At 34.9% G+C, this 12,443-nt stretch overlaps 2 protein-coding genes across 4 annotated transcripts; one reads left to right on the top strand and one right to left on the bottom strand.

Annotated features, from left to right (window-relative positions):
* Window positions 1-625: 625 nt before the first annotated feature.
* Window positions 626-7,361, bottom strand: LOC142527310 (uncharacterized protein At5g03900, chloroplastic-like). Its single transcript, XM_075632077.1, has 13 exons — window positions 6,725-7,361; window positions 6,493-6,600; window positions 6,317-6,417; window positions 6,122-6,202; window positions 5,429-5,501; window positions 5,274-5,339; window positions 3,986-4,072; window positions 3,555-3,620; window positions 2,367-2,509; window positions 2,203-2,289; window positions 2,061-2,124; window positions 1,046-1,189; window positions 626-958 (listed from the first exon to the last, which is right to left on the bottom strand). The coding sequence occupies exons 1-13, from the start codon at window positions 7,142-7,144 to the stop codon at window positions 815-817; spliced, it is 1,584 nt and encodes a 527-aa protein (XP_075488192.1). The 5' UTR covers window positions 7,145-7,361; the 3' UTR covers window positions 626-814.
* Window positions 7,362-8,672: 1,311 nt separating this feature from the next.
* LOC142527281 (1-(5-phosphoribosyl)-5-[(5-phosphoribosylamino)methylideneamino] imidazole-4-carboxamide isomerase HISN3, chloroplastic-like) lies at window positions 8,673-12,395 on the top strand. Of its 3 annotated transcripts, none has more exons than XM_075632044.1 (9): window positions 8,673-8,827; window positions 8,908-9,058; window positions 9,142-9,203; window positions 9,295-9,502; window positions 9,890-9,975; window positions 10,712-10,813; window positions 11,139-11,272; window positions 11,455-11,503; window positions 12,066-12,395. In XM_075632044.1, the coding sequence occupies exons 2-9, from the start codon at window positions 8,944-8,946 to the stop codon at window positions 12,240-12,242; spliced, it is 933 nt and encodes a 310-aa protein (XP_075488159.1). In that variant the 5' UTR covers window positions 8,673-8,827; window positions 8,908-8,943; the 3' UTR covers window positions 12,243-12,395. The 3 variants fall into 3 exon arrangements, with proteins under 3 accessions (XP_075488159.1, XP_075488173.1, XP_075488167.1); XM_075632058.1 differs by having other exon boundaries at window positions 8,682-8,831; window positions 8,921-9,058; XM_075632052.1 differs by lacking the exon at window positions 8,673-8,827 and having other exon boundaries at window positions 8,849-9,058.
* Window positions 12,396-12,443: the final 48 nt, after the last annotated feature.

Below are 12,443 nucleotides of genomic sequence, written 5' to 3'. Positions count from 1 at the left end.
CAAAAAAACTGTTTATTTAATTTTATTTACTACTCAAACTGTTTTTTATTTTTATTTCTTAGGATATAATCCACATTTTCATCGAGATTATAAATTGATTGTGTGAATTTGTTTTTAGTCAATTAAAATTAATTTATATAATAAAAAGATTTTTTTGGTTTAAAGTTTATATTAAAAAAATCATGATCGAACCGGTTACATAAGATCTTGAAAATTTATACGATATATGAAAAATTAACAGGCATAAGGTTTAGAAATTTATAAAAGTACTTTCAATTTTTAAAATTCGATAATTTTGTGAATATAGTAGCAACTAAATTAAGCAAAAACTTGTGTAAAACGATCTTACAGGTCGTATTTTGTGAGACAGATATTTTATTTGGATCATCCATGAAAAAGTTATTACTTTTTATGCTAAAAATATTACTTTTATTATGAATATCGATCACAGATAAAGGTTCGTGAGACCATCTCTCAAGAGACCTACTCATTAAATTATACTTTGTCGCTTAAGTTGAGCCAACTACAAATATTTTATCAAATTGGAAAACTTTTGAGGAAAAAACTAAGAGCTGAGCACAAGTAATAGTTCTGATTTCAAACATCTTCAAGAAGTGATTGCTGCTTACTCAAATTTTTTAAATAACAAAGCAATCAATCTTTTGTTATATAATTTACACACTCTCTCCAATTTTGTTCCTAAAATTTTCTGTATTTGTAATAAATAATACAATATTGTACAAAAATGCAACTACGGAGTAGAACAAACATGTGGTTGGCGACAAAGGTATGAATCAAACCTTGATGGTTCTGTTTACTCAGACCTTTCAATCTCTTTGAACCTTCGGTCCCAATCACGGGTCTCATAATCTTGATCGAAAATGTCCCTCTCAGTGCTGTAAACAATTCGATCTTGTCCTATGAACGTCTTTTGGGCCATGTCCCGAGCACTCAGAAGCTGAAAATTGAAATGGATTGGTACACTCGAACGATCAAAATAGGACACTGAACTGTTTACAAGTCGTGGGATATAGTTAGCGTTTACCTTTCGCCTCAAGGAAAGATCAGGTGATTCGAGTGCCTTAGCATGCTGTTCCCTGGCTTGATTCCTTCTAACAATTTTAGAGTTTGTATTTTGAACCAAAAACCACCGTATCAATGGAATGGCAAAGAAAGACCCAGCATATATCTGTGAGATGAAAATGAACATTAAATGATATTGCATAACGTAAAACTTATTCAGATTAGCATGGGAAAGTATTAAAAAACATGAGATATACTTAAAATAGCTGGAATGGTTTTCAAGACCAAAGACGATACTGAGAAAACAAGGTGAATAGGTGATGACACACTATTGTTATACCCGACCAAAATAAGGAGCAACTGCAAAACAAATGATAAAATCTACATCACTGATCCTACTGACTAGAATAATGAAATTCAAAACAAAAATTAATGAATCTTGAAAATGATAGGTAGACACCAAATATCGAAATGCTGTATACAATTAATGATGAGATATTACGTCTCCATCTAATAAACTATTAATGATGAGACATCACGCCTCCATCTAATCCAACACAGGGCAAACAAATATATATCAAATCCTTCTTACCACAGAAAATTTTTAAGCCGAAGTTGTGTAGACAAGACTCATATCCCAGGCAACGTGCAAAAATTTAAAATCTTATGATTTGCAAAACAACACTCATTGTTTATTAAGACGGCATGAAGAGAAAGATAAGGATGTCTTGACTTTTTTGTTAATTCATCGTTACAGATGAGTTCGGTAAATATCTCAAAAGAGATCCACGACCAATCAAAGGTCACACAAGCATGTGCTACTAAAACAAAAACTTGAACCCATATCATTGAATGATGTGAACATATTGATCGCACCATCCATATACCAAGTAAACAGAAAATAATTGAAAATTCCAGGCACCATTTTACACAAAATGCGGTATCTGAAGTATTAAACTTGAGTATCGCGGTTTGCCTTCTAATTTGGTTCAGATAAAGCAATCCAACTACGTAGGTGGACATGAGCTGTTTCATACCTGAAGTATGGGAAACATGTCGGAAACAAATGATATGAAACCCCTTGGCTCAACTGTCATATTCCTTCATGTTACAATTCAGTAAAAAAGTTAAAGAGTAGATGAAAAGCAACCACATTAAGCAATGCAAGCTGAATCGTACTTCAACATGGAACCAAGAATTAAAACCCCAAAAAGATTAAGTCCACCAAGACCAATCACCATTGCCCTCTCTGAAGCACTAGTTTTGCTGCAGAAATATTTCTGATGTTAAATCACAGAACTTTATGTTACCAACCAGATAAAGATGAAAACTAAAAAGGATACCTAAATTGCCATATCTTTTCTTTAAAAAACTTTTCAACTCCACCGACCCAATCAGCCCATTTTTTTCCAACATATTCCTTCCGCCCACTCCTCTGGGAGGCTGCAGTGCGTTGTAGGGATGGAAAACGGTATAAAATGTTCCCCTGTATTCAACACACAGTTAAGAAATCCACACAAAGCATCACGTTTGCACAAGATCGCGAGTCGCTGATTTTGTAACTGGATATAACTAGACACCGAAGGATTATAGACCAAACATGCATTTGTGAACAGCTCCAAGTGATTCTGCAAATCATACTCGACACTCGAATATACCATATGCAGTTGAACATGCTCCTTAAAATCAGCAGCGGGGAAGGCACTAAACTTGATTTGGAGAATGGTTTTGACTCACCACAACTCAGGATTATACAAAAACTTGCATTTATGTGCATCATACCCTTAACTAGACACAATTGAAGGATTAAACCACAAACTTGCATTTATGTGCATCATACCCTTAACTAGCACAATTGAAGGATTAAACCACAAACTTGCATTTAATATCAGCTCCAAGTCTCATACCTCGTCGTCTTGAATTTATCATATGCAGTTGATCAAGCCAGGGCAAATCATTAAGTGGCACTGGACATGGAATGAAGCTTGATTGATAAGATGGGTTTGAGTTACCACAACTCAAAACGTATACAAAACTTGCATTTATGGGCATCTTATAATCCTTAAATCTCTTCTTTACTTAAAATGAACTTAAGTTTAACAATCTTCCAACCCAGTCAAGAATGCAAATAATCCAACACAGTTCAACTACAAATTAATGTGAAACTAGTGACAAATTGAGAATGCCCATGTTATTCTAGGGATTTCACATACCACAAGGAGTAGGACCGGAAAAATTACAATATAAAACCTTAAATGAGTATAAAATCTTCGTTTGGTCCTTTCAACTATCCTCTACCTTTACTATCCAGTGCCGGCTTAAATAACCACTCACATTTCGAAAACCAACAGTGGTTCGACGTTTTAACCGTGTTTTCAACTAGTAACTTGAGTGTGCATAATGTGGAAAGAGATGACGCTAGATTTACAAGCAAAACATTCACTACTTCTATCAGTATACTAGAAAATTCATAAAGTTTACATGCGCAGAAAGGGAACATAATTAAAATTCACAAGCCAAAGAGGACAAACCTCTTCATCTACTTCTGGCTGACCATCAAATCGCAGAAGCACAGGTAATATGTATGAATCATCATCCTGGGTGATTCGAACGACAATAGAGTAAATTAGGCCAGAATTATCACCAGAATACAATAACAAAAAACGGCCACAGACATCCAAATAGAGTAAGCTGACATAAAAATAACAACAAAAACTTGGTACATACCAAAGTGATATGAGCTTGAAAACACAACCTACATATATTAATAGACGACCAAACCTGCTAGAAACAGGTTTGGCTTTGTTTTAATGATGATAAAATTAAAATGTTCTCAACATTTTTGGTATGTCTCTTGAAACCACCGAGAAAAGATTGGACATCTAGAAAGTTCATGATGCTTCAAACATGCAATAGCCAACTGAGAACTGGCTTTTGGTGATGAGTATCAGATTGAAGATACCTTATTATCTGTAGTGTCCAGATCAAGATATGGAGCTAATTCCTCAGCAATCACAACACCACCATTTGAAGCTATATATTGTCCAATCTGTAGATTACCAAGGACAAAAGAAGTGTAAAAGCCCAAATTTTTTTCAATACAAGTTTGTAAACGATCTTCGGCATGAAAATGAGTTGAGAGCATGCCCTATTCGTATTAAATGGCCTAGTAAGAATAAAAAATGAGACCCGATCAGTACCGTAACATTTCAAATAGGATCTTAGTGTCAAGGATCTCATCTCCAATCATTCCTACTGCAAACCAAAGCATATTTTAATGCGTCCTTTAACAGATCCGACAGATAGGTGGCGCATTAAGTATTGGCATCAGGCATCTTAATGAATATTATGAGTAACTCAAATATATCTTATCGTCGTAGAGCACCAAAAGCTCATACTATGATATACTTCTATCCCATACCAACAAGATGGTAGCTTTTAAATCTTTATGAAAAGTAATCATCAATAAATCCTCCTTATCCTGTCCATTCCATGGCAAGAAATTTGACTCTTTTTGAGGTCGGATACTCATAATCTCATGCATGTGAGTTGTCCAGTGTTGAACTCCACATGTGAGCTTTGTACATATACATCAAAGTGAGAAGCATCAATGCGAGTCCTAACTGGAATCAGGATGATGGTCATCAGACATCAGAGTGAGACTACAAAGATGTTTGATAAAGTTTCACCTCTTGAATAAATATGGATTTAGTTGTGTTTTGGTTATTCTTTCTAATACAATATTAGGTCCTTTTCCAGGGTCATTTACATAGAGTAATGCACAAGTCCTGTTCCTTATTGTGATTAATTCTTCAGTTTCTCTATAGTATTCCACATAGGGTCTGCTAGTCCTCAATGGCAATGAAGTTTACCTCGATGATAAAAAATTTCTATCAAAACTACATGGTAGAAAATAAGTTAAATTGAAAAGCTATGTTGTTTATGGTTCACTAGACAAATGTTCACTTGCTGGACTTCTGTATAAGTTAATCTGAGCCTTCAAGTAGCTTAACAATCAGTTCGAAACACATTGGTAAAAAATTTCAAAATAAGTAGCTTAAGAATCAGATCCCATGCACTTAAGATGTATATAGAATAGAGAGAACTATATCAGTATTGTATGAACAAATATTCCGAAAATACTCAGAGATGATGGAAAGAAAATAAGGATGTAGGGTGATCATTTAATTAACATTTAGCAATGAAAACATTAAAGCAACGGACCACTGAAACCAGTGCTCAAGTATTACCAACTTCCACCTCTCTTCTTCAATACCTTGATTGGGATCTCCATCCCCAAATACAAAGGAGAAAACCTGAACAAATTATAAATACCAAGTATTCATATTTTAATGGGTAAAAAATAACGAAAAGCTCATAAACTTTAGCTGGAACTTTTGCTCACTGATTCAATAAAATTAATCCCACCGTCGCCTTCTCTGAACCGCCGCCTCCTGTAATAATACGGATCCCAATACCTGGATAATTGATTGACAAGTGAGATGAATAGAAAATTCAGTCCCAGGCTTATATAGAAAATGAAATCATAGGTAGTGTGGGGCCTTTTTTCAACCAAATCAGATCATGCTAACTTTTTATTGAAAAAGCTCAAGTATTAGACCAGCTAAAGAGAATCTAACTAGTTACTTGCTAGTCCATATTTATGATAGAGCAAGCGACTTTCCTCAATTCTCATCACTCAGTACATAAAATTTCAGACTCAAAAACTCTCGAGGTCTTATTTTATCATGTTTCTTATTGCTGGTAACATTACAGGAATTAAAGGGAAGGGAATGCTGTCGTTTGCCTGACATTAAAAAGCATCAGGTTTCCTTCGTGGTTAATATTTCAATGCAATTAAAATAATTGGCTCTTATCATCTGGTGACAGAAGCTGTAAAATCAGATTCATGAAAGATTTCAAACGTTTAGTGTTTTTTTAAAAAATTTCCTCCGATGGACAACAGTGCAACAACTTTTAGGTGAACAACAATGTCAACAAGCAGGAAAACCAAACAAGAAGCTCGGCTACTCAGAATTTTATATCTTTTTAAATTATTTTATTATTAATTCCACATAGAACATGAGTTGGAGATTACCAGAACAAATCAGTCGGACTTAAGTAAAATGTGAAACCAGAGTCATAGGATCTTCCTCTTCTTCCACGATTGTCCTCCTCTCTGTTGAAGACCAAAAAATGGAAAAGAACAAAAAGTCAGAAAATCAAGGCACACATGTTCACCGTATCCATGAAAATTCTTTCCACTCCAGGCAAGTAAAGATTATTACTGTACCGACTGCTAGAAACTATTGCTATTATTGTGGTATACACCAGAACAATGGACGCAATCAGTGCTGTCCCAAAGGAAACCCTCACTAAATACTCTGCCGCCATCTGACACCAAAAACCTCATTCCAATCAAATGAATAGAACTTACAAAAGACTTATATTTACACAATGATTCCATACCTTCCCCTTCTCCAGTAAAGGTTCGAATTTGATCTTAAATGACTTAGCCCCAAGGTTGGATCGATAATTCTTTGGAAACACATACAAAACATCCCCTTCATCCGACACCTGTTAAAGAAAGATCATCAAAAACATATGTAGGATAATTTCCACAATGTAAACATCCCAGTTTGATATTGTCAAACAGATGCTTCAAAACGACAGTACAAACACATAAAGTCCAAAAAATGACCTCCAAGAAGCCATTTGTATCGGCAGCGAGAGCCTGAAGAGCCTTTTGAGCTTCACTCAACTTAAGCCCCGCCTTGCTTGCCACATCACCTATTGTAACTCTCCTCCCGCTCGAGTCAATGGCAGCCATAGCCCGTTCCCTAACATCCTTAGGCAATTTATCACTCTCAACTCTGCCCCCGGGCCTAACAGCAGACGTAGTCACGACATCGTCATTACCACTCTCACTTCCGCTGCTGCTGCTGGCCGTAATTAAAGAAACAGAGGCTTTTCCACACCCAAGCCTTCTACCTCTAGGAATAATCGGCCATTTCAGCGGCGCGAAATAGTGAATCTGGGAGGGTTTCAGCGGTTTGTGGGTAAGGGTCAAGATGTGGGACTTCGGAGAAATAGTAAAGTAGCAGATGGACATGGATGCCATATATTGGTTTGTTTTCGACAATTTTGAGAGCTTGGGAAACGCTCGAATTAGGGTATTAGGCCATGGACTCAAATGATTTCAGGGTAATTATAGTCTAATACTTCCCGTCTTTGAAATGGCAACCATTTTGCTTGGTGAGGAAGACGCCATCTCTGAAATCTGGGGGGGGGGGGGCCCAATGGAAGAGGAAGGATCACGCAGTAAATTTACAATATTACCCTGCAGAAATATAATGGAATTAATAAAGAAAATTATTTAACTTTCTAATTATTTATCCACTAAAAACTGACATGCTAATTTTAGGTGTCAAAATTAGACACGATCTACCAACTCAATACGGTTCAACTAGAAAAAAATTAGGTTTGGGTTTGAGATTTTCAGGTTCTGGTCAGATCGGATTGGACCCGATAGCTGACTCGAAAAAAATGATCGGGTTGGGTTGGGTTGGGCGGATTGACCTGAAAATTTTATTTTTTCAAAAAATATATATTATTATAAATATTATCTACATTTTTTTATATTGTATGTATGAAAATATTTATTGTTTATTTATATCATAAATTTTCATAATTTAATATTTATTTTGAACATTTTTTATTTTTTAAACAATTATTTTTTTGATTTAGTAAATATATTTTATTTTTTTAAAATTACACTTTCAAATTTAAATCATATATGCTAGAGATTTTATTATTTTGTGTTTAAATTAAAATATTAGTATTATTTTTTTTTGAATTTTATTTAATTTTCTTTAAAAAAAATTTATAAAAAATTCAAAATCAGGTTATACGGGTTGATCGGATTGATTCAGATTCGGGTTGAGAGTTTTCGGGTTGGCTCGAGTTTGGGTTGGGTTCGAGTTGAGCAATTTTGAATAGTACTATTGATCAACTCGACCCAACCCACCCGAATTGACACCCCTACGTGCTATCAAATTTTTTAAAAAAAACTTTAAAATTGTGCTTGTTTTGAAATTATTGTTGCGATATCAATTTCACGAATCTTTATCTATGAGACGGATCAACCTTACCGATATTTACAATAAAAAGTGATACTTTTAACATAAAAATTAATATTTTTTTCATGAATGACCCAAATAAGATATTTGTATCATAAAATACGACTCGTGAGACAATCTCACACAAATTTTTGCCACTGAACATATACAGTGTAACAAGGCAACTACTCATCTCCCTTTACACATAAATATTCATAGTTCAAGAATTTTACGATCAATGACAATTTTTTAATAATGAGTGAAGTTCTTTTATCACGAGAGAACACGGGAAAAAACACCGGAGACCTTTTGCAATAGAAAAAAGAGAGTGTTTTTCAATTAAAAAAAATATTAAAATCTTTCAAGTCATTTTAAGAAAATTTTAGATTTGTTATAAGTGTACATAAGACTGCAATGTTTGTACACGAAGAATTTCAGAATAAATTATTTCAAAAATTAATAAATTTTTGGATAACTCTCAATTTTTATTGAGTTTTAAAAAATGGAGTTTAATAATATGTGACCTTTTAAACTTAATAAAAGTCATGAATGAGTTTTTGAAAGTGTAGAAATGATTAGCTGGTGGAAGACGAATCAAGCTAGTACATTTCTTTTGTTCATTTTACTGACTTTTTCTTCTCGTAAACCCAAGTATTTCACTGTCCTACTGGCGTTTCAACCATACGGTACGTTAGTCTAAAGCTCATAAATCCTCGTGCCTGGTACGTGTTTGATCAATTGACTCTTCATTCGTGCTGATTTACAGGTGTCTCATTAAGGGAATTCTTTTTTTTTTTTTGCTATGAGCATTCAAAAGCTTCAAGCAAGTTCGATCTGGAAATTCATTGAGCCCACCGCACTGTATACTCCTCATGGAAAGCAGAAATTGTTCCGTGCCGCTCCTCGTCTGCTCTCCAGTATGCCTTATTCTGTTTACATTTTTAGTAGAGCTAATCGGGTTTGATTTTTCAAGGGGTTGAATTGTTTAAGCTATTTTCAGGACCTCCAAAACTAGCAATCAATTGTGGGGTTCGGTTTCGCCCTTGCATTGATATACACAAGGTTGGATAACGTATCTTGTGTTCTTCTGTCTACCTTTTTTTCTTGTGGAAATGAACGCTCTTTGTTTTTTCATTCTTCTTTATTTTTTCAGGGAAAAGTGAAACAGATTGTTGGGTCCACTCTTCAAGATTCTAAAGAAGAAGATCCAAATCTTATCACTAATTTCGTATCTGATAAGTCAGCAACAGAATATGCTAAAATGTACAGGGATGATGGGCTTACTGGTGGCCATGTGATCATGCTTGGAGCTGATCCCTTGAGCATATCAGCAGCTATTGAAGCATTACATGCTTATCCTGGTAGAATGCTTCTAAAACACCAATTTATTGTGTTATGATGCATCATTTATTCAATTGGCATGGCACGTTTGCTGTTATATATAGCCTTGTACAATACAGCATGTTGATGGAAGGTAAAATCAAAAACGGTTTAAGTCAATTTTTATGTTTCTCATTTGTCAAGCTCACATGTCAACTTGTATCTTGGTTCAGTTTTGATAACCGCTGAGTAGATAAATCTGTCGCTGTCTTGATAAAGTGATACTAAGCCATGATGTTATTGTTTTAAGATGTTGAAATAATTGTTCTTCAGACCTTAGAATGTGCAAGTTACTACTTTACTTTATGTGAAGTACTGTACAAATACGTGGTTTCCACACTACTTATTGCTAATTGGAAAACATATAGGTGGTTTGCAAGTCGGAGGTGGTATCAATTCAACTAATGCTTTGAGCTATATAGATGAAGGAGCAAGCCATGTCATTGTTACATCTGTACGTACTTATTGGCTTTATTCATTGATGTATAGTTTTCCTAAAATCAACGTGCTTTGAGCAAGCTTATATTTTAATCCAACAGATCACTGCCCCTGCCGAAATCCGTTTTTCCTAAATGATGCTTAGTCGAAACAAGTCTTAAGGATACGATGAGAAGACTGATTAAATAGTTGTGCTCGCCTGACTCTTACTATGCATGTTAGGACCCTGGAGGGACTGTTTACTGAGAACAAACATTTAACTAACCAAGTGACCTGGGCGTACTGGAATACATGAAGTCCACTTCTTGATGACTGAATCTTGATGAACATATAGAACTAATACACACTCTTCCAGAGTTGTCTCCCCTTTATTCTTTTTTGCTTTTTTGGATGTTAGACTAAAGAAGACAGAACGAGTTCTACTTTTTTCGTGGCGGTAAATGCTTTTATCTACAAACCAAAAAAACGATTGTTGGATTTGATAGATTGGCGATACTAGTTCAATAATAGGTTAAAAATTCAAACAAAATGCATTAGACCGAGACTTCATGAAAAAGGTTAAAACATCAATTTCAGTGTGACACAATTGTCACCTGAACTGTCTGGAAGTCTGGTTTATTTTGAAGAAATATCTCAAACTTCTACTTATCTGCGCTTGTATTTTTCCTTGGAAAAGATATCTGAATCTAAAGCATGATAACCAAAATTCTCTTTTGAAGCTGTTGATTTAATAAATATCAATTTTGTTGCAGTACGTATTTCATAATGGAGAAATAGACTTTGAAAGACTAAAGGAACTTGCCGATGTTGTGCAAAAACAGAGACTTGTGTTGGATCTTAGTTGCAGAAAGAAGGTGCATCTCTCCCTATGAAGACAACTCTGTGATTCTACTAAATCCCTCATGAAATTTTTCCTTGCTCATTTTTTCTTTAATTGGGTCATGGATGTGAATATTTAACATATAAATTTCCGGATTACTAGCATATTTCCCCTGCTCCCTCCCCCACTGGTATAATCACGACTTAGCAAAATTCATTTTAGAAAGTGATGGAATGATATATGTGACCGGACTCTGTACGTTCCTGTTACAGATGTGCGTATAGGTTTTGGAGGTAACTCGATAATTTGTATCACTAGCAATTGTATATAGTTTAGTGAATTGAAAATGTTTTGTCCAGAAGGATAGATATGCAATTGTCACAGATAGATGGCAGAAGTTCAGCGATGTATATCTTGATCAAAAGGTGTTGGATATTCTGGCAAATTACGCCGATGAATTTCTTGTCCATGGAGTTGATGTTGAAGGCAAAAAGTATGTATTCAACTTATATGTTTCCTTACATTTGCTTGTGAAATCTTTTGCGTATTTCATATCATGGTTTGAACCTGGGCATTAGTTTGCACCTGTGTATCATGAAGTCCAATCTCCTTAAACTAGAGAAGTTAGTAATATTACTCCAGCGATACTTCAATTTATCTGCTACATAAATTCAGGCTTGGAATTGATGAAGAGCTTGTGGCTTTACTTGGCAAGTACTCACCGGTGAGTTGTTTATTAAGCTAAGGTTAAATCCTTTCTATTCTTGCTATTTTAATTCTCTTCTTCATTGTTTTGAACTAAGGTTTGGCTTATAAGTTATTTACAACATTGTATAAGATACCTAGGAACTGATGAGATATCTCTTCAAGTGTTTGATATAAAATTTGAAAGATAATAATAAGCTCTTGAGAGTTTATGAGACCTTTAAAAAAATTAGATAGTACCAATTAATTTTTTACGATCATAAGCTCGATGTTTACCTTTATATCCAGAATTACTTAATTCATTTTCTATCACTATTTTGTTATGGCGTCCGCTCATTTGATTTGATTTGATATGTGTGTGGAAGCATACACGTATGTGAAACAGTCATATCCTTCTGGTAGTTTCCCAATCTTTTAACATTGTTGTATTCACATACATTATACATTTATGCCTTGTATGCGTGTCCATGCAACATGATTTGATGATTACATGACACAGAAGAAAAACCTTATGCATAAAGACTGAACCTATTTTACACCGAAAATTAGTTTTTAAATTGCTTTGGACGTGTGTTTGCTAGATTCCGGTGACCTATGCTGGTGGAGTTACATGCATTTTTGATTTAGAGAGGATCAAAATAGCAGGAATGGGTCATGTTGATGTTACGGTCGGCAGCGCTTTGGATATTTTTGGTGGTAATTTGGCTTACAAGGATGTAGTTACTTGGCATTCTCAGCAAGAGGCCTTGACAGTTTGAAACCTCCGAGTTTGACAAATATTTATTCATTCGATGAGCGGTCGGCATCCTCTTCTTGGACGAACTGATCAAGGAATACTGACTTGCCGGGGTAAGGAAGAAGGGGGGAACAAGCTCATTCTGAAAGGAAAAAATATTCTTGTTCATGGGATGATTACCAAAAATTGAAGTATTTGTCGTTTCCTGGAAATTCTTGCTCCC

This window comes from Primulina tabacum, chromosome 2, assembly GCF_025594145.1.
Source record: "Primulina tabacum isolate GXHZ01 chromosome 2, ASM2559414v2, whole genome shotgun sequence".
In the NCBI taxonomy this organism is placed as follows: domain Eukaryota; kingdom Viridiplantae; phylum Streptophyta; class Magnoliopsida; order Lamiales; family Gesneriaceae; genus Primulina; species Primulina tabacum.
This window is presented reverse-complemented; position numbering and strand designations above follow the sequence as displayed.